This window comes from Pseudoliparis swirei, chromosome 19 (assembly GCF_029220125.1).
Source record: "Pseudoliparis swirei isolate HS2019 ecotype Mariana Trench chromosome 19, NWPU_hadal_v1, whole genome shotgun sequence".
Lineage (NCBI taxonomy): Eukaryota > Metazoa > Chordata > Actinopteri > Perciformes > Liparidae > Pseudoliparis > Pseudoliparis swirei.
Window position 1 is genome coordinate 3,877,140 of NC_079406.1, and position 21,932 is coordinate 3,899,071.

At 47.4% G+C, this 21,932-nt stretch overlaps 2 protein-coding genes across 2 annotated transcripts in view; both read right to left on the reverse strand.

The window, feature by feature from the left end:
* Positions 1 to 633: 633 nt before the first annotated feature.
* On the reverse strand, positions 634 to 9,359 carry apool (apolipoprotein O-like). Its single transcript, XM_056440072.1, is given in 12 exon segments — positions 634 to 1,161; positions 1,869 to 1,967; positions 2,243 to 2,593; positions 2,680 to 2,815; positions 3,413 to 3,523; positions 3,931 to 4,022; positions 6,473 to 6,571; positions 7,299 to 7,353; positions 8,204 to 8,231; positions 8,233 to 8,327; positions 8,413 to 8,511; positions 9,333 to 9,359. Coding segments are annotated over 12 exon segments (1,266 nt in total). The 5' UTR covers positions 9,345 to 9,359; the 3' UTR covers positions 634 to 1,072.
* A 640-nt stretch (positions 9,360 to 9,999) lies between these two features.
* si:ch211-26b3.4 (connector enhancer of kinase suppressor of ras 2) overlaps positions 10,000 to 21,932 on the reverse strand; it is a 55,632-nt gene continuing 43,699 nt past the window's right edge. The window contains exons 20-24 of the mRNA XM_056440069.1: positions 20,464 to 20,534; positions 20,234 to 20,334; positions 19,019 to 19,619; positions 15,153 to 15,457; positions 10,000 to 13,281 (exon numbers count right to left, since the gene is read on the reverse strand). Coding sequence (XP_056296044.1) covers positions 13,072 to 13,281; positions 15,153 to 15,457; positions 19,019 to 19,619; positions 20,234 to 20,334; positions 20,464 to 20,534 — 1,288 coding nt within the window. The 3' untranslated portion in view covers positions 10,000 to 13,071. The remainder of the gene's footprint in view (positions 13,282 to 15,152; positions 15,458 to 19,018; positions 19,620 to 20,233; positions 20,335 to 20,463; positions 20,535 to 21,932) is intronic.

Genomic DNA, 21,932 nt, shown 5'->3' on the forward strand with positions numbered 1-21,932 from the left:
TTGTCAAGGCTCAGGAAACCCTTGCAGGTGTTTCGAGTTAATTAGACAATTCAAGTGATTTGTTTAATACCCTACTAGTATACTTTTTCATGATATTCTAATATTTAGAGATAGGATATGAGTTTTCTTAAGCTGTAAGCCATAATCAGCAATATTAAAAGAATAAAAGGCTTGCAATATTTCAGTTGATTTGTAATGAATCCAGAATGCATGACATTTGTTTTTTTAATTGCATTACAGAAAATAAAGAACTTCATCACAATATTCTAATTTTCTGAGAGTCCTGTATATGAATATATATAAAGATTTATATAAATGAACACATAAATACTACCTTTTGAAATATAATATAGGAAACTTAATTGAGGAAAGCTTCAAGTGGAGCAAAAATATCCCCAAAATCAAATCTGTGTGTGTGGAGAGCTGATTTCAGATCACAGCTCCAGACACATTGTAGAAAGATAAAAGGCTTTGTTCACGCGAGGTGTGATTGAAGCAAATCTCCTGTTGAGCGGCTAATAGTGTGATGATGTTAAAGAGGTTTGATGATCATGAAAATAATGTATTTTTCCGACATTATTTCCCAAACAAACATGTAATGTAAAAGTATTAAAAGTAAATAACAACATGAAATCACGAAAATATATTTATTTTTGGTTCTAAACTGGACAATTCTTTATGTCATACACTTGAACCGCATTAGTCCATCTTTGTAATCATTACCGATCCAGGTGCATTGTTGTCAGCGTACCAACGCAGTGGGATAAATACAGTGAACACCAGCACCGTGCACTCATGACGCAGCAATAATTGTTTAATGACACGTAGCGAGAGACAAATCTGCCATCTGTGGATGAGAAGACTCGTAAACAGTCGTGGGCGTGATCTTTGCTTCTACTCAAACTGACTCAAATGAGGAAGTGAGTCGCTGCTGCACAGCTTGGACCTTTTCTGTGGAAATAAAAATTATGTGGGCCGCAGAAATGAGGATGGAAACGTTGATGAAAGACTTCCCCGACTCCCATTTACACTGCGTGGTGATACTGTGTGGTTCTGAGGTGGAGGCGTGGCCTCAGCCGTGCGTGCTGTACAGGTCTTCATCTTCAGGGTTGGACTGGCCAAAGTCCATCAGAGAGGGATCCTGCTTGAAGCCAGAGCCCCCTGGAGGAGAGAGAGGGAAATGCAACGACATCAGTCACAAGCACAGAAATACGAAAACGATAAACCCACGAGAATCAACATAAATAACAACCATGAAGAATTAATCATTACAACTCAATCTGTGATGATACAATACTGGTGAACTAGAGTTGGTGAAAGAAGTAAAAACCACCATGTTCAGACTTTACTGTTCATCGTGGTGCTTAGATGTGAAAAATACTGAATTATCTCACTAATCAAACTCATTGCATCAAAACATAAACTTACGAAAGACCCACAAAAAATATGTAACTAAACTGTACACTGCACTTCTACTTTTAGTTCAGAAGGAAACACTGAAGTTTTACCTGAGAGAGAAATGTTGCTGGTTATGTTGTTCTCAAAATATAAAGAAATCATATGTTTGAAAGTCTACCCATATTTATATCTATATTCTTTATTTTGTATTGGTACGGTTTTTGTCTGAGTATCTGTGTGTACGTACAGTGTGTACATCTTTTCTTTGGCATGTTCATATCTCGAAAACCAATAAAAGATTTTATCACAAATATAATGAATTATTTACGTGTTTAACTGTCCGGCATCGTGTTCGAATTTAAAGGCGCCGCTTTGAACAGACGTTACATTTAAGTTTATTGTGCTGATAATTCTTCTCTTTTACTTCAGGACAAAGTGTTGGCTCGTCTTCTCTCCGGGGCTCGCCGTACCTTTGCCGCCTGCCGGCGGAGGCGTGAGCGTCTCCTCCAGCGCAGCAGCGTGTGGCGGGTCGGTGAACTCGGGTTGGACAGCAGGTTCAACATCTGGCCCTGAGGAGTCATATCAATATACAACATTAAAATATATATATAATACAGGGTCAGCATCACGGATGCAGTATGCGTTTCCACCTTCATGAAAAGCCAGCGCCACATTCTTGTTCATAACGTTCTCAGCCGTCTGTCGGTAGTTACCTAAGAATTGGTGGGTTGTAGTTTTAGGATTTTCTCCACAAGAAGCTTCACTTACATGAAATGATGAACCAGCGGTGGGTTAGCAGAGCACTTCCTGTTCTTTGACACGACGAGCTCAACATCTTACGTACCTGTCGGCTCATTGGAAGCTGGTGGTTCCTCCACTGGGACGACCTCCTCGACCTCCACTGGGACGACCTCCACCGGGACGACCTCCACCGGGACGACCTCCACCGGGACGACCTCCACTGGGGCGACCTCCACTGAGACAACCTCCACTGGAGCGACCTCCACTGAGACAACCTCCACTGGAGCGACCTCCACCGGGACGACCTCCACCGGAGAAGCCTCGAAGGCCTCTGGTCCGAGGCTCGGCGTGGGCTCAGCCGGGCTGACTTCCTCTGCTGCGTGTCGAGTGTCTGAGGGCTCTTCACTTCCCACAGATGCACTTATTTCTCCAGCGGTTCCGACGGCCTCGGTCTCTAGGAGGGGAGAGAACACAGAGCATCCTTTGTGTTGAACCGAGGAGACGGAGAAACAAGCAGACAGAGATCTATATCCACAATACCTGCGTTGGCCTCCGTTGGGGTCTGGTCGGGGTGAATCTTTGACTCCGCCTCCTCCCTTACGACCACGGACTCATCCGGCTCGGCCGATTCAACCTCCGTCCGGGGCTCCGAGGCCTCCGAGGCCAGCGCGGCCGTCTAACGCGGATGAAGAATAAAACTCGTTTAAAATCCGTTTAACGAAGAAATTAAAAGGCCCGAATACATTATTGCATATAAATCTATTATTATGAATTTCCCCGTTTGATTGATCACAAATAAACTGGACTTGTCAGTGACAGAAGGAACACATTAAACGAACAAATCGAATTAAGCACTACTCAGTTTTCAGTTCTAATAGATTAGATTTATTACACTGAATGGAGGAGGAGGCGGGGGGGGGGGGATGGGTAATTGCTTACATTCGCATTTTACATTTCAGGCCTTTTAGCCGGCACTCCGCGGAGTCGTTACGGTGAGTCTTATATCGAGATAACAAAGATCTCACGATGCATGAAGCACAAAAGGGAAAAGTAACAGAAACAATGCAACCGTCGTAAAAAGGGGAAATTACTGTGGGAAGGAAATTCATATAAAAAAAAAAAAACCTTTAAAGAGACATGTCTGAGAAAGTACAAGAGTGTGGGCGGAAATCAGTCAGTGGGAAGGGAGTTACCATCATCTGGGTTGACCTACTGTTTTGGTTTCTCACACACACACACACACACACACACAGAGAGACACAGAGACACTGACCTGTGGTGGTGAAGCAGCGATGTGCTTGATGTCCGGCTGCTTGGAGCTGAGCAGTGACGACACGGCGGCGCTGCTCCACCGGCCGGCAGCGTACGCCTTCTTCCCCGTCACCTGGGGAGCACAGAACATAGTGGTCGTGTGTTGTTGTTGTTGTTCTTTGGTTTATTTGATAAGGGACAGTCAGTGCACATAAAAATAAAAAAAACATTTCTGTGAGTTATTAGCCAAGAGGCTATTTTTTCATCTGTAGTCCCGAGAGGCAGATAGTCATAAAACAAACCTGTAAAAACATAATACATACGCAATGTTTGTACAATATTTACCCTTTCCAATGGGTGCACAAACAATTAATCAAGTACCAACAAGACGTGCAACAAGAAGACTTTAAAACGGACAAAGCAAATCAGATAAAGTTAACATAAGATAAAGTTACCGTGAACATCAGGACTTTGAAACTGGCAGCAACAAGAGCTCAGCGTTAAAAAGATAAACGCGAAAAGATTGAACGAGTAAGTTACCTTCAGCAGGGCCACCATGGGAGCCGGGTAGCACACCGAAGCCCCCGCCGCCATCAGACCCAGGGGAACGGCCAGCTTCTTGAGGCGGGAGCCTGAAATGAAGAACGGCAATCAATCCGACTCGGCACAGATTAAAACCTGGAGAAGCGTCCTCCGCCCGGCTCCCCGCGGAGAGACGGAGACGGCGGAGGGAAACTTCACCTCTGGCGTTTCCTACGTGTTGTTCTGCTTCTCTGTGGAGGCGATTGTGGACGTTAGTTCAGTGAACACTGAGGCTCTGTGCCAGCAGGGTAAACGTCTCGCCTGCTGCGCGACACGGGCGCCACGCGTTCACAAAGGGATCGAGTCCGAGACTAGACTTTATTACCTTCGCATTGAAAATGCCGGAAGGTTATGTTTTGATCGCCGTGTATTTATGTATTTATTTATTTATTTGTATGCGTGTTATTTTGCAAATCAAAAAAGTATTGAACCGAATCGCATGAAATTTGGTGGGATGATTGTTTATTATCCGGGGACCAGTTGATTAGATTTTGGGATCGATCGGGTCAAAGGTCATGAACAGGTCAAAATCTTTCGCAGAACTCAAAAAGTATTGAACCGAATCGCATGAAATTTGGTGGGATGATTGGTTAATATCCGGGGACCATTTGATTAGATTTTGGGATCAATCGGGTCAAAGGTCAAGGAAAGGTCAAACTCTTTATTTTGTCCAATTGGCATGCAACTAATGCCAAAATGTTCATAATTCAATGCCCAATCTTGTGATATGCAAAGGTATGCGCTCTACCGAGTGCCCATTCTAGTTTGTATGTGTGTTACTCGCATAACTCAAAAAGTATTTAACTGAATCGCATGAAATTTGGTGGGATGATTGGTTATTATCCGGGGACTATTTGATTCGATTTTGGGTTCGATCGGGTCAAAGGTCAATGTCATGAAAAGGCAAAAATCTTCTTTTTACCATAGCGCGGTCAATTTCTATCCAATTGGCATGCAACTAATGCCAAAATGTTCATAATTCAATGCCCAATCTTGTGATATGCGGCGTATAGCGCCTACTAGGTGCCTTTTTCTGAGTATTGAAAAAAAAATGTTTTGCGTTTTATTTTTTTTTTATTATTTATTTTATTTATTTATTTGTATATAACGTAAAAAAAAAAAACAAAAAATCAAAAAATTTGGTGGGATGATTGTTTATTATCCGGGGACCAGTTGATTAGATTTTGGGATCGATCGGGTCAAAGGTCAAGGTCATGAACAGGTCAAATCTTCTTGAATCACATGGAATTTGGTGGGATGATTGGTTATTATCCGGGGACCATTTGATTAGATTTTGGGATCGATCGGGTCAAAGGTCAAAGGTCATGAACAGGTCAAATCTTCTTGAATCACATGGAATTTGGTGGGATGATTGGTTATTATCCGGGGACCATTTGATTAGATTTTGGGATCAATCGGGTCAAAGGTCAAGGTCATGGAAAGGTCAACTTCTTTTTTTTTACCATAGCACGATACATTTTTGTCCAATTGGCATGCAACTAATGCCAAAATGTTCATAATTCAATGCCCAATCTTGTGATATGCGAAGGTATGCGCTCTACTAGGTGCCCGTTCTAGTTCATACTGTTTTACATCAAGAAGTCCACATCATGGTGGATGAACGTGAGGATGTGTTGTGAACACCCGGGCTGCATGGGACACGTCTGCCGCGGCTCAAGGGAGCCGGAGCTCCTGATCGCTACGGCGATGACAGTTTCTAAGACAACGCCGATGCATCTGAATACTAGTCCAGATTTCCCGGGGAAACGATTCCTACGGCGCCGTGTGTTGTTGCCCAGCTCCAGCGGCACAAAGGGAGGCGTCACACGGTTGCATCTGAAAGGACACAATGCCATTTCAACGGATGTAATTGTCGCGGCCTTTTGTCCAATCAATCAAAAACAAGCATAAATCAAATTGCCACGGACGCACCGTGGGGGGTTCGTGGTTCACGCAGCCAGAAGAAAAAGTAGTGTCCAGTCAGTATTCCTGATAATTTATTTAACTAAAAAAAGCAAACAAACCCAAAAAAATCCTCACGCTGCCTCTCCTGCGCTGGTCAAAAAAAAACATCGGCCTACCCAGGTGCATGCTGGTCCTGTGCCTGCCTACTCCTATACATAACCACAGCGTTAACCAATTAGCAAACAAATGAATAATCAAAATACATCCAGACAACAAGGAATTAAACAACAAATAGACTAAAAACTATCAAAAGAAAAAGATATTCTAATACATCGAAACATCTAACCTAAATAAGACAACAACCGGGATTATTAAACAATACTACTTAAAATACCTAAATACTAATATCAAATAAATAGCTCGAACAGTAATAAAGGTTAAAGAGCATATGCTGAAACATTATTCGACCATTTACGTGGATACAACTCAAAATGTGTGTTTTAAAATGGAATGCAGTTTATTTATAGTTTTCTAAGTGTTAAAGAGATGGAATAATAGATAAAATAGATAAAACCGATATGTTGCCGTAAGTTACCTCTCCGTGTCAAGAACATGCCAAGCACGCCGGCCATGGTGACGGTGCCAAATCTGGGTAGAAACTCCGGGGGAGGGTCCCTTAGGTAATAGTACACATCTGGGAAAACACAGTAAACATGATGGAAAACATTCCTTCGATTTCTGACCATGTGAGCCCTCACAGTGTCATATTACACTTCTGAAGCAGTAACAACAAGAATGGACACTCAGTAGAGCGCATATTCGCATATCACAAGATTGGGCATTGAATTATGAACATTTTTGGCATTAGTTGCATGCCAATTGGATAAAAATTGACCGCGCTATGGTAAAAAGAAGATGTTGACCTTTTCATGACCTTGACATTGACCTTTGACCCGATCGATCCCAAAATCTAATCAAACGGTCCCCGGATAATAACCAATCATCCCACCAAATTTCATGCGATTCGGTTTAATACTTTTTGAGTTATGCGAGTAACACGCATACAAATAAATAAATAAATACACGGCGATCAAAACATAACCTTCCGCATTTTCAATGCGACGGTAATAATAATAATAATATATAAATAGCAATATTATGTGTAGCAGTATCATTACAGGACAGGATATTATGTGGGGATTGTGGCTCAGTGGGTAGCAGGTCCGTCTTTCAGAATCAGGGGGTTGGCGGTTCAATCCCCGCCTCGTCGACGTGTCCTCGAGCAAGGCACTTAACCCTGAATGTCCCCCTGTAGCCGTGTCTACGGTGTGTGAGTGTAAGAGATCTAAGTAAGTTCTTCTGGGGTAACGATAAAGATGCAACAGGTGGAATAGTGTGAGTTTTATATGTATTCGACTCACCTTCTCCGGCGTAGTATACATTCACGCTTCTCGTTCTCACAGCGACGTAGGCACCCTGCAGGGAACACAGGAAACCGCCGACGTGAGCCACGACAACACATCGACATGGTGTGAAGTGTTTTGTTTTGGGGTTTTTTCCCATGTTGCACGGTAGCAAAAACTCCTCGCTGCAAACCTCGCCGTTTCCTGTGTGACTCCTGAACTCCAAACACAAATGAAGGTTGTAGAACTAACACCGAAGGCGCAAGATGAGACTTCTTCGGTGCGTTTTAGCTTCGGTTTCATTTACATAGAGCTGTTCTTCTTTCGGGTTTCAAGTGCGAGACAGAATGCGAAAGTATGAGTTACTCCTGCAGCGAGTCCGTGAACTCGAATCAGGGTTCGTACACATGTTGACGAATGGAATTCCAGGACTTTTCCATAACTTTAAACCAAATTTCCATGACCAAACTGAAATCTCTGTGTGTACATGAAAACTTTTTGAAAATGTAGTATTCAAACAATGAGAATTACAAAGCATACAATATCCCTTAAATGAAACAAGAGACAATAGTTAGATTAAAAGAATAAACATTACTATACATGTTTATTCTTAGAAACGCTTATATACATGTTCATTCTTTTAATCAAACTATTATCCTTTATGTGCAAATCCATATGTTTGGACTTATAATTTGAGAGTCTTCCTTTCAAAAACAGAGGAATTATTTTAAACTCCACGTAAATGAACATGTGATTATAACAAATTTACATGACTTTTCCAAAACTTTTGTGATTTAAGTTTTTTCCATGACTTTTCCAGGCCTGGAAATTACCATTTTAAAATTCCATGACTTTTCCAGGTTTTCCATGACCGTACGAACCCTGTCTAATGTGTTCTTAGACATAAAGAAACATCTACATACCGTAACAGCCTGGACCACTGGTCGTATGCTCTCTCGCTGTCGTTAACCCAGTCTGAATAACACCCGGCCTCTCTGGAACAAACCGGGCCTGAGCGGACGGCGGCAGCGGGCTGTAGATGTTCAGCTGGGGGAAGAGGCAGAGGCACATGATTAATGAGTCCGTTCTTCCTCACATCAGACTTTGCCTGACCCATCGGGGACGACCGTACCTTTTCCCGAGTGACCAGTCCATCGGCGGGCACGTCGCTCACGGTGTACACGCGGATGGAGGCTATGCCCATCACCGTCGGGACGGCGACCATCACCACCTAGGACGTAATTAAAAATAATAATAATAGTGTTAAAAGTGTTGCAGCGTGAACACACAGACACACACATCACAGGTGACTCACGAGGACCAGAGGTCAAGATAGAAGATCATGCATGTATGTTAACGTGGGGGGGGGGACACAAATTCACAAATAGTCCTTTCAAAATAAAAGTCCTGCAAGTCACTGAAGTAGAAGAGCAACACGTGTGACAATAGCACATTGTTAAAGCATCAAAACTCACTCAAGTGATGCATTCCCAGTGTTATTCTTATACGATTACATATTATTATCAAAGCATTGACACGTAGGCTGCAGCTGAAGCTGATGTTAAGGACTGCACGTGGACAGTTATTAACATGCGTCGCGTTTCCAAACTACCCAAATAATGTGCGTTTTAGCCGCTTTCCACTGCTGTAGTCGGCGTGTTTAACAGCCAGCATTACGTGCACGTTAACCCGCTGCGGTGACTCTCTCCCTCTGAGCGAAGCTACGTGGGCTGTAATGTCTCCTCCGGGTCGCGATACCGGTCTCACGAACAGGCCCACGAAGCGAGAGGCTCGCGCGTGTCGGCGGGGACAAATAAGATCAAATGAACTAACGTTAATGATCTAATATTAAGGTTACAGCTCAGACAGTCAGCCGGCTGCTGTCGTTAGCACGAGGCTCGTGCAGCAGCCTCGAGTCCGCGACGCTGTTTTCATGCAGCGCGCGCAGCTTAACGTCTGGAGAGAGAGTCCGTCTACGTGTAGAGCACCGAGGACGGACTCTATACCCATTAAAACATACACTTTGACGAAGAAGTAAAGTCACGCATTCACCTTGGCCGCCATGACAGCGATCCCCCTCCTTCTTCTCTCGATTCTTATAAGCAGCTTCGAGCGGCTCGACCACGCGGTGCGCTGTCGCCACCTAGAGGGCAGAGGAAGCTACTGCAGCTGAGTTGTGCAGCTGCTGCAGCTCAAAATTCAAACATTTAAAGGAAATTGTGCGTGATATTGTGGATTATTCGGGACAGGGGCAAGGTAGGCTTGCCCCGTGGTACATTTGGCATGACTTAAGTACAATATAAGCTGAGGTGAATCTGTTATTATTGTGTCGCCACATTTGCGAGTGCCATTACAAATATATATTTATCATGATGTGCTCATTACATGTTTCTCAGTTAAGTACAACACATTTTGTATTGTTTTCAGTATAGTTGAGTGCACTGGTTGCAATGGATGACGGGGACTCAGAGGGTACATTGACATTGCACAGAAGGTGGTATGAGCCCATCAGTCAAGAGCTGGTCGAATAGGTTAATCTAGAATGAGATGGATGCTCTGGGTGGATGTATCGCATACTATTCTACCTGTCTGCAACTCTTTAGATAATACGTATGTGCAGGAAAAGACCATGTGGTTTCCTGGTTTATTAAATGTCCCCAAGTAAACACGTTGTAATGCTGTTTCAATGAATCCAAGAAAGGGTACACATATACAGATCGTAGCTCATAGTGCAGAGGATTCAGTTTATTGAAGTCAAAGTTTAACAACTTATGTTTACAATCTGTATTTTTTGTAATATATATTCATATAAATGAAACCAAAAAAGGCTACTTTAGGAAGAATAAATGTAATTTTCTTTCTTTTTTTAATATCATCTTTAGTCAGTTTAATGTACAGAATAACAGTAAGCTAATAGTATCCTTGAAAAAAGAGCAATATGTTCCTTTTTTAATGTCGCAGTGCAACTTACATCTTACACACCTGTGCAATGTATACCACGAGGTGTACACCCCTGAAAGAACACACAGTGGGATCTCCATTTTCGGCCTGTTTCTGCAGGTCTACACACACACAAAGATCTGGGAGGGATAATACAGTCTTGTGCCTACAAATCATAACTCGCACTTCTTTTATCTTATCGTAAGTCGCCTGCCCAGCGGAGCGGCGGTTTTGGAGAAGAAAAAAAAGAGTCAACACTATACGGATGAGAAACTGAGAGAGAGAGAGGCCTGCAGACTAAAAAACTGTATTGTAGCTCTTCTGCAGCTGTGTGTGTGTAGGAATCATCGCCAGTGTAGTTAGTCCATCGTTGCCAAAGAGAGGGTTGGGAGGCACAGGGAAAGTGCTTGCATCATTTAGTTTCTTTGTGGTACTCTCAAATTAACTAAAACAAAAAAACATGACCAATATATCTCTGTTTGGGGGTGTGTGTTTGATATTTTCACGACAGTGTGGCATGACTACGACAAAAAAGCCTGAACCGATAACACTCAAAAAGAACGATACGGTTAAAATAAGAAGAATAAGCACAGATAGTGCTGGATGCAGCAGGCCTCTCAGAGCCTTCGACACTGGGTGGCACCGTTGAGGCCTCGGCCCGATACATGGAGTGCGGATGAAATGATTCATCCGGGTTTCACAGACATTAGAGGACCAGAGTTGGAGGCCTTTAACTGCCCAGTATCAACCAGAGGGAACGTCGAAATAGCTTCTTTTTCCCTCCAGAAGGAATGTCCTGCTTGTCTGAAGCCTTTTGGACACGTCTCTCCATCTTTCTACGTCAACTCAAAATATTGAATTGAAACCTCCTAGTAGGATGCTGAAGGAGGAGCTGCATCAGAAATGCCCTCCGCAGTTATCATACAGTGTGTGTGTGTGTGTCAGAAGAACACTTCAAATCTATGAACATACAAATAAAAGGCCAAGACAGAGTGATGCCAGGAAATTTCTTTTGTTTCTGGAAAACATTGGAACAAGTGTTTTTTTTAATGTAATTTAACCACAAGTGACGTTTTAACTGCAGTGATTGTACCTGTGTCCTCGTATTGTATTTTATATTTTGTCGTTGTATTTGTATGTTTGTTGCTTCATGGACTCATGAGTCTGGAATAAAACAAATATATATATATATATATAAATATATATAAAAGGTTCATTCTTCAACAGTACCTTTGCATGTATCATGCGCTACAAGTCGAATTATCTTGCAATTATGAGCTGAAGATAATTTTTTTTTAAAGGAAAGGAGGAGGTCGTGGGAGGGGGGGGGGAGGATAAAGAACACTAATGATCCATAATAATTTACCCTGTCCAATCAAATCAGTCCCAGGGACTTTTCCTCATGCAACACATCACCAGGAGAAGGATCAGCCGGGAGGTAAAAACTGGCAATTGTGGTGGTGGTTGTTGTTGTTGTTGTTTGCCTCCTATTTGTTCAAATGCTAAACACCCTGCGTCGACAGAGTGCAAAAGGGGGACACTGCAAAAAACCTTGGCATAGAATACATCATACTTTACATTATATCTATGACACAAAACGTAAATAGATTTATATATTCTCCTATGTTTAAATATATTTGTAGACTGTACACAAATTCTTTAGAAAATGAGACGGCAAATGCTTTTACCTGATATTTAGAACAGCGATGGGTAAAGAGGCCGATGAGACACAGACCCCGCGATGCAGCCAATGAGATATAAGATATAGAAAGTGCATTCTTCGTAGTGAGTGACTCCTTTTTGAAAAGAACTCTCGAGCTCTTGCATTCGCTGTTTAAGAATTTAAAAAAATTGAGGGGGAAAAAAACGTGTTTTTGCACCCACGCAAATACATACTCTCTGTCTTCCCTCCGCGACCTCTAGAAACATATCACAGTGGTAGTGGAATGCAAACATTTACATCGGTATACACAGCAGTATACACATTATACACAAGTCTTTGATGACTAGAGAGCGAGAGAGGAAACAAGGGAGAAGAAAAGGAGATGGACAGAAACACGGAGAAGAGAGGAAGAGAGAATCCAAACTATCAGAGGAGTTCTGCAGATGAAATTGTCTGTGTGTGTGTGTGTGTTTTTAACAGTTCACAGTTTGAAATAGTGTGCAACTAGCCGACACGACGGTTTCTCGACGCTTTTCATCGGCTCCCAGAGGGAACCAGATAAACCGATGAAAGCAGCATCGATGGCCGCCGCTCAGTCTTATACTAAAAAGTCCTCGCTCTCACTTCCCTCGCACTCGCCCGGAAATAACAAGCGAGGTCCATGTAAATCAGCGAGATATGCAGTAAAAGAAAGAAGGAAAACAATACAGATAAAGAGAGAGAACGGGGGAGAACTGGTGGCTCTGGGTGCAAAGTTCATCAGTACAAAAGTACAGTGCTGTGGTGAAAAGGATTCTCCTCTGTATTGCTGCTACATAGCTCCCCCGGCCCCCTTGAAGTCAACAGGAAACGAAAATAGCAAAAACAATAGAGAATAGAAAGTAACAAACGGTGTCAGAAAGTCTTCTTTTTTTTTTCTCGTGGAGTCGATGCTGAGTTCCATAGACAAAGGAAGATGAATGCTTTCTGTTCAGGCATGCAATAGGCACCCTGTGGGGGGGTCCTCGGGATTATCAAAAGTTCATACACGCAGGTTCTCAGACTGTTCCCTCTATGATATTTACACATCTTACAATATGTGTGTGCGTGTGTGATTCTGTGTGTGTGTGTGTGTGTGCTCAGAGTCGTGAGGACTGATGTAAAGCTGTGTGTGTGTGTGTGTGTCCGTCCAGTGTCTGTCCTCCCGTCTCACACGTGCGTCTCGATGAAGGAGTGTGTGTGGGTCATGAGCGGCGCCGCCAGCGGGGAGAGGTCGTCCTGGCCGTTGGTTCCCGGGCTGAGCTGGCAGATGTCTGAGTAGACCTCGCCGTGCCACTGCTTCCACTCCCTGAAGGTCTCGGAGCACAGGCCGGGGTCTTTGAGGAGGGCGCAGATCACCGCCAGCTCCGACTCTTTGGCCTGCGGGGGGGGGGGGGGGGCAATGGGAATTTGAGATATTCTTAGTTATATCATCCTTAACCCTTGTGTTGCCTTAGGGTCATTTTGACCCAAATCAATATTACACCCTCCCCCCGCCTTTGGGTCATTTTGACCCGATTCAATGTTTCACCCTCCTGTTACCTTTATATTTACTAACATATTTTACCCTTTGGGTTCAATTTGACGCCAGCAATTAAAACCTCCAGAAAATTATTATAATTAATATTGTTTTCCAAGTTTAAGTGTGAGGCACTTTATGTTTGTTTGTTGACTACCGAAAGAACACCGACATTAAACATTGAATGGGGTCAAATTAATCCTAAGGCGGGGGGAGGGTGTAATATTGGTTCGGGTCAAAATGACCCTAAGGCAACACAAGGGTTAAGAAAGAAAGCCGACACAGAGACTCCAAGTAGCTCATCATGATGAAAATGTGACCCCCGCAAAACAAGGATAGGGGGGGAAGTGCGCAGGAAAGGAGAGAAGAAAGGAAGGACGGGCAAAGCGGGCGGCAGAGATAGAACAAAAGATGAGTGTATATACATACCTTGATGTTGGTGATATTATTTTTTCTAAGCTATCAGTACTTCACATTTGCCTTTATTAATATTTTTAGTATTTTTACGATGTTTCTTTTCTTTGTTTTCTTTTTCTTTTCTTTTTCCTGTTCTGGGGTTTTTGTTGTTGCTTGTACGACATTTTATGTTTTGATCCATATGTGTGTGTACCGGTACTGTTTGTGTGCCTGTAGTAGTTGGGAGGGGCTGGGCTAAAGGGTTGGGGGCGGGGCCGTCCAACTCCTCGTCTCAGAGGAGCCTACAGACCTCGGCCTTTGGACGGTCCTCCATTCGTACATTTTGTTTGTTGTCAATGCCTGTCACTATGTACACGTTATGTATGTACTTATGGAAATGAAATTACCTACTTACTTACTTGCAAAAGAAGCAATGGGATGACATGACGGGACCTTTGTGCGCATGTCTGAACACGGCGTCTAGATGTCAGCGTCAGAGATGTGATGAGGCTCATGATGATGCCATGTGAATAGTGTGTGCGGCTGCATGAGTTAATACTTTCCAAGCTTATGTATAAATTTGTCTGCCGGGTTGATGACTCCGATAATGAAATCATCATGTTTTTTTTAATCAAATATAAAGTTCACACCACACACCACACATCCCAGCTGTGGAGACGTTGGTGCAGCTGTCTGTTTACATCACATTTCACTTTTATTCAAAGTGACTTCCAACCATGTTACGTTCACACACCGGAGACACGGCTACAGGGAGACGTTCAAGTGTCTTGCTCAAGGACACAGCGACGAGGGCGGGGATTGAACCGCTGACCACTGAGCCACAGTCGCTCTATTTATAAAGCATTCGTATAGTTACCTTCGCATTGAAAATGCGGAAGGTTATGTTTTGATCGCCGTGTATTTATGTATGTGTGTTTGCGTGTTATTCGCATAAGTCAAAAAGGATTAAACCGAATCGCATGAAATTTGGTGGGATGATTGGTTATTATCCGGGGACCATTTGTTTCGATTTTGGGATCGAGCGGGTCAAAGGTCAATGTCAAGGTCATGAAAAGGTCAAAATATTATATTTATCATAGCAATTTGTATCCAATTGGCATGCAACTAATGCATGATATGCGAAGGTATGCGCTCTACCGAGTGCCCGTTCTAGTTCAATGTATTTTACTTGTGATTTTGTATGCATTTTATTCTATTTTAATGTTGTGTACTATCTTTGACCTTGAGTCTGAAATACACGTTTGATTGATTGATTGATTGATTGATTGATTGGTTGGTTGTAAATCTCTGGATCCTCTTGTTTTGGGGTCCGTACCTTCAAGGTGCTGCGCAGGGCCCGGACCCGGTGCAGCCGGTCGTTGAGCAGAGGGTCCCGGACCCTATGCGTGAAGCAGCGCCGATACTCCTGCCTGCTGCAGGGCTTGGGGTCTCCCAGGGCCGTCAGGTTGGCTTGCTCGAGGGTCCGGTACAGCTGCTCCAGCCCGTCCGACGGCTCCGGCTCGCGGCTCTCCGACACCCGCCGATCCCTCCCCTCCGACACCCGCCGCTCTCGGCTCTCGGCTCTCAGCTCCCGCAGGTCGGAGACGACGAGCAGCGGGCCGCTCAGGGTCAGGTTCACTGCTGGAGGGACACAGGGAGCGTCACTTGAGGGACACAGGGAGCGTCACTAGGGACACAGGGAGCGTCACTAGAGGGACACAGGGAGCGTCACTAGAGGGACACAGGGAGCGTCACTAGAGGGTCACAGGGAGCGTCACTAGAGGGACACAGGGAGTGTCACTAGAGGGACACAGGGAGCGTCACTGGAGGGACACAGGGAGCGTCACTAGAGGGACACAGGGAGCGTCACTCGGGACACAGGGAGCGTCACTAGAGGGACACAGGGAGCGTCACTAGAGGGACACAGGGAGCGTCACTGGAGGGACACAGGGAGCGTCACTAGAGGGACACAGGGAGCGTCACTAGAGGGACACAGGGAGCGTCACTAGAGGGACACAGGGAGCGTCACTAGGGACACAGGGAGCGTCACTAGAGGGACACAGGGAGCGTCACTAGGGACACAGGGAGCGTCACTAGAGGGACACATGGAGCGTCACTAGAGGGACACAGGGAGCGTCACTAGAGGGACACAGGGAGCGTCACTAGGGACACAGGGAGCGTCACTAGAGGGACACAGGGAGCGTCACTAGGGACACAGGGAGCGTCACTAGAGGGACACATGGAGCGTCACTAGGGACACAGGGAGCGTCACTAGAGGGACACAGGGAGCGTCACTAGAGGGACACAGGGAGCGTCACTCGGGACACAGGGAGCATCACTGGAGGGACACAGGGAGCGTCACTAGAGGGACACAGGGAGCGTCACTAGAGGGACACAGGGAGCGTCACTAGAGGGACACAGGGAGCGTCACTAGAGGGACACAGGGAGCGTCACTGGAGGGACAAAGGGAGCGTCACTAGGGACACAGGGAGCGTCACTAGGGACACAGGGAGCGTCACTAGAGGGTCACAGGGAGCGTCACTAGAGGGATACAGGGAGCGTCACTAGAGGGACACAGGGAGCGTCACTGGAGGGACACAGGGAGCGTCACTAGAGGGACACAGGGAGCGTCACTAGAGGGACACAGGGAGCGTCACTAGAGGGACACAGGGAGCGTCACTAGAGGGACACAGGGAGCGTCACTAGAGGGACACAGGGAGCGTCACTAGGGACACAGGGAGCGTCACTAGAGGGATACAGGGAGCGTCACTAGAGGGACACAGGGAGCGTCACTAGAGGGTCACAGGGAGCGTCACTAGAGGGACACAGGGAGCATCACTGGAGGGACACAGGGAGCGTCACTAGAGGGACACAGGGAGCGTCACTAGAGGGACACAGGGAGCGTCACTAGAGGGACACAGGGAGCGTCACTAGAGGGATACAGGGAGCGTCACTAGAGGGACACAGGGAGCGTCACTAGGGACACAGGGAGCATCACTGGAGGGATACAGGGAGCGTCACTGGAGGGATACAGGGACCGTCACTAGAGGGACACAGGGAGCGTCACTAGGGACACAGGGAGCATCACTGGAGGGACACAGGGAGCGTCACTGGAGGGATACAGGGACCGTCACTAGAGGGACACAGGGAGCGTCACTAGAGGGTCACAGGGAGCGTCACTAGAGGGACACAGGGAGCGTCACTAGAGGGACACAGGGAGCGTCACTAGAGGGATACAGGGAGCGTCACTAGAGGGACACAGGGAGCGTCACTAGGGACACAGGGAGCGTCACTAGAGGGATACAGGGAGCGTCACTAGAGGGACACAGGGAGCGTCACTAGAGGGTCACAGGGAGCGTCACTAGAGGGACACAGGGAGCATCACTGGAGGGACACAGGGAGCGTCACTAGAGGGACACAGGGAGCGTCACTAGAGGGACACAGGGAGCGTCACTAGAGGGACACAGGGAGCGTCACTAGAGGGACACAGGGAGCGTCACTAGAGGGACACAGGAGCATCACTGAGGGACACAGGAGCATCACTAGAGGGACACAGGGAGCGTCACTCGGGACACAGGGAGCGTCACTAGAGGGACACAGGGAGCGTCACTCGGGACACAGGGAGCGTCACTAGAGGGACACAGGGAGCATCACTGGAGGGACACAGGGAGCATCACTGGAGGGACACAGGGAGCGTCACTCGGGACACAGAGAGCGTCACTAGAGGGACACAGGGAGCGTCACTCGGGACACAGGGAGCGTCACTAGAGGGACACAGAGAGCGTCACTCGGGACACAGGGAGCGTCACTAGAGGGACACAGGGAGCGTCACTAGAGGGACACAGGGAGCGTCACTAGAGGGATACAGGGAGCGTCACTAGAGGGACACAGGGAGCGTCACTAGAGGGACACAGGGAGCGTCACTAGAGGGACACAGGGAGCGTCACTAGAGGGACACAGGGAGCGTCACTAGAGGGACACAGGGAGCGTCACTAGAGGGACACAGGGAGCGTCACTAGAGGGACACAGGGAGCGTCACTAGAGGGACACAGGGAGCATCACTAGAGGGACACAGGGAGCGTCACTGGAGGGACACAGGGAGCGTCACTAGGGACACATGGAGCGTCACTAGAGGGACACAGGGAGCGTCACTAGAGGGACACAGGGAGCGTCACTAGAGGGACACAGGGAGCGTCACTAGAGGGATACAGGGAGCGTCACTAGGGACACAGGGAGCGTCACTAGAGGGACACAGGGAGCGTCACTAGAGGGATACAGGGAGCGTCACTAGAGGGACACAGGGAGCGTCACTAGGGACACAGGGAGCGTCACTAGAGGGACACAGGGAGCGTCACTAGAGGGATACAGGGAGCGTCACTAGAGGGACACAGGGAGCGTCACTAGGGACACAGGGAGCGTCACTAGAGGGACACAGGGAGCGTCACTAGAGGGACACAGGGAGCGTCACTAGAGGGACACATGGAGCGTCACTAGAGGGATACAGGGAGCGTCACTAGAGGGACACAGGGAGCGTCACTAGAGGGACACAGGGAGCGTCACTAGAGGGACACAGGGAGCGTCACTAGAGGGATACAGGGAGCGTCACTAGAGGGACACAGGGAGCGTCACGAGAGGGACACAGGGAGCGTCACTAGGGACACAGGGAGCGTCACTGGAGGGATACAGGGAGCGTCACTAGAGGGACACATGGAGCGTCACTAGAGGGATACAGGGAGCGTCACTAGAGGGACACAGGGAGCGTCACTAGAGGGACACAGGGAGCGTCACTAGAGGGACACAGGGAGCGTCACTAGAGGGATACAGGGAGCATCACTAGAGGGACACAGGGAGCGTCACTAGAGGGACACAGGGAGCGTCACTAGAGGGATACAGGGAGCGTCACTAGAGGGACGACAACTGGGGCTATTTTCGGACTTTGTGTCTCTCCCTCCCTGTCTGTCTATCCCACTCCCTCTCTCTCTCTCTCCCTCTACTTCATTCTGTCCGTCTCCTCTCCCCCAACACACTGTAGGGTCCTGAGATGACTTTATAATATAAGCACTTAGTTAGTTCAGTGGAGATGAAAAAGTCTTTAATTAAAGTAATCGTAACGTAAAGCACCATATATTTGACTCTCATCAGCTCCATGCGTCCTGAAGGCGTGTGTGCCCCGCTGCTCGTCTCCTGCTGTCGTGTCCTTACCCTCCTCACCCTCTAGTATGTCTGCCGTCTGCCCCTCCGCCTCCTCGTCCTCGCTCCTCTCCTCCATGTGAGCCGAGGTGTGCATCATCTTCCCCGGCACGGGGTCCCTGTTCCTGGGCAGACTCTGGCTGCGCTGCTTGTGCGAGCGCCGGTGCGAGTGGCCGTGGGCGTGCGGCCCCCGCTCCAGGGGGAAGGGCCCGTCGCGCTCCCGGTCCCTCTCGGCGGCGCGGTGCCTCCTCACGGGCAGCGTGGCCTGCCGGCGCCTCTCGGGCGACATGCCCTGCCGGCCCGGCCCCCCGTACGGCCCCATCTCTCCTCCGGCCATGCCGCCGCCGCCCATCGGGCCCCCGTAGTCGCTCTCCCCCGGCGCCGTCTGGAGGAAGTGCAGCCCCGCGCTGGTCAGCGGGGTCTCGATGAGGTCCTGCCAAGAGCGCCGCTCGCGGTGGGACGAGCGGCAGCCGGACGAGTGGGTGCTGGTGCTGCCCGTGCCCGCGCCCACGCCGTCGCCGCGCTGGTCCTCGGCCGAGGAGTGAGAGTGCGTCGACTCGCTGGAGAAGTGTCGGCCGTGCTTGGGCTCCGGGAAGGGGCTCGAGGAATTCACCTGGAGAGGGAGAGGGGAGGTGGAAGAGACCATCTGTGGAGGGGCGGGGGAGGTGGAGGCACTCATTGATGGGGGGAGTGGGGACGGGGCGGAGCGCATGAGGCTCACGGAGCTCACTGAGCGGGGCAGCTGCTCATCACTGTGGAGGACGTTAGACTGAGGGGCCCGGAGGGGTCGCGAGGTCAGAGAGGAGAGGAGTGACGAGGGGGAAGTTGACAAGTGGGAGAATGTGACCCTCCCGCAAAACAAGGAGAGGGAGGAAGTGTGCAGGAGAGAAGAAAGGAAGGACAGGCAAAGAGGGCAGATATAGAACAAAAGATGAGTGCAAAAGAAGCAATGGGATGACATGACTGGACCTTTGTGAACATGGCGTCTCGATGTCAGCGTCACAGATGTAATGAGGCATGTGTCGCCCCCTAGAGGTCAGACGGTGAAGCAGTTGACGGTCTCGGCTGCGAACAGACACAACGTCTCCCAGTCTGATGTGTAATTAATGCTGAGAGCTCCGGTCTGTGAGGCATTTAGGAATAAAATATTCCATCGGATGAAAAAAAAACACTGCAAAGATTATGTCGTGTGTGTGTGTGTGTGTGTGTGTGTGTGTGTGTGCTTACCGATGGCGTGCGGTGGTAAGTATCACACATCGATGAAAGCCCCTCCTGTTTGAGCGTCATCGAGCCGTCGGCCTCGTCTTGATCGCTCTCACTCCAGTAGTCTGATCGGGAGGATTAAAACACACGCACACACACACACACACACACACACACACACACACACACGTGAGCAGTTCGGGCGTAAAGGGTGTGGCGTTGGTCGTGACAAGAACGGTGAATATCCGTCTCACCTTCGTCGTGGCGAGGCACCTTGTCGTCCGGTGTGTAGCCAATAGCGGCGAGACCCAGTCGGTTCATCCACCTATAGGACACAAGGAAAGGAAAGGAAGGTGGGGAGGAGGGGAGGAGGGCGTCAGAGGAGAGACACGGATGGGTTCCACCGGGTTAACCGTTGGCGAGGCATGAAAGACTTTCACTTTGAAGAATTGAAGTGCCTCTTATGAGCCGATATCGCTGTAACTGGGTCCCTCCCTCTGATGAGGATGGAGATAATTAGAGAGAAAGAGAGAAAGGAAAGAGAGAAAGGAAAGTCCTCTGTCGGACGTTCCCTCTCCTCGGCCGGGCTTCCTGTCCTCCTCCCGACCCTCAGATCCCCGAGCTCATCGCTCTCTGACACCTGAGGACGGAGGCCCAGTCTCCAGGGACAGGAGGAGACTCCATTGTTCACCTTGTGTGCTTTGTGTTCTCATTGCTTTCTTTGAGGTATTTTTATTGGATGGATTTTAGGATGTTTTAATTATAAGATGTAAAGTGTCTTTCAGTTCCTCGAAATGCGCTTTATGAATTGAATGCTTTATTATTATTATTATTATTATTATTATTATTATTATTATAAGATGTCATAAATTCTCTCATTTGGTCAAAATTCCGTAAAAAGACCAAAACTATAACGATAACTTGATCCTATATTAACGAGCGTTGCCTCTGTAGTCGTTTATTCTTCGTTGTCTAAGAAGTATAAATCACATCAGTGAGCCCGTTGCCGCGGTGACGGGTTCCATGGGCTCTGTCGTCTATTTGGAGTTGATCCACACACAGAGACACACTTATAATCACGCCACGTGCATATTGATCCTTCCTTGCTTCCTTCTCTCTTTCCTTCCTTCCTTCTTTCCTTCCTTCTTTCCTCCTTCCTTGCTTCCTTCTCTCTTTCCTTCCTTCCTTCCTTCTTTTCTTCCTTCTTTCCTTCCTTCCTTTCTTCTTTCCTTTCTTCATTCCATCCTTCCTCCTTCGTTCCTTTCCTATTTCCTTCGATCCTCCTTCCTTTTTTCCTCCATTCTTCCATTCCTACCTACCTTCCTCCTTCCTTCGTTCCATCCTTCCTTCGTTCAATCCTTCCTTCTTTTCTGCATTCTGCCTTTCTTCATTCCTTCCTTCATTCCTTCCTTCTGCCTTTCTTCATTCTGCCTTCATTCCTTTCTCCTTCGTTTCATTCTTCATTCCTCCTTCCTTCCTTTCTCCTTCCTTCCTTCCTCCCTTCATTCCATCCTTTCTTCCTCCTTACTCCTTCCTTTCCTTCATTCCTTATTTCCTTATTCCTCCCTTTGTTCCATCCTTCCTTCCTTTCTCCTTCTTTCCTCCTTTATTCCTTCCTTTCTTCCTTCCTTGAATGAGGAAGATTCAGAGGAAGTTATTTCCATGTCAGCTATAGGAGCGTCAGTTCTTCATCGTATAGCTTTTTATAATAAACAATCTTTTA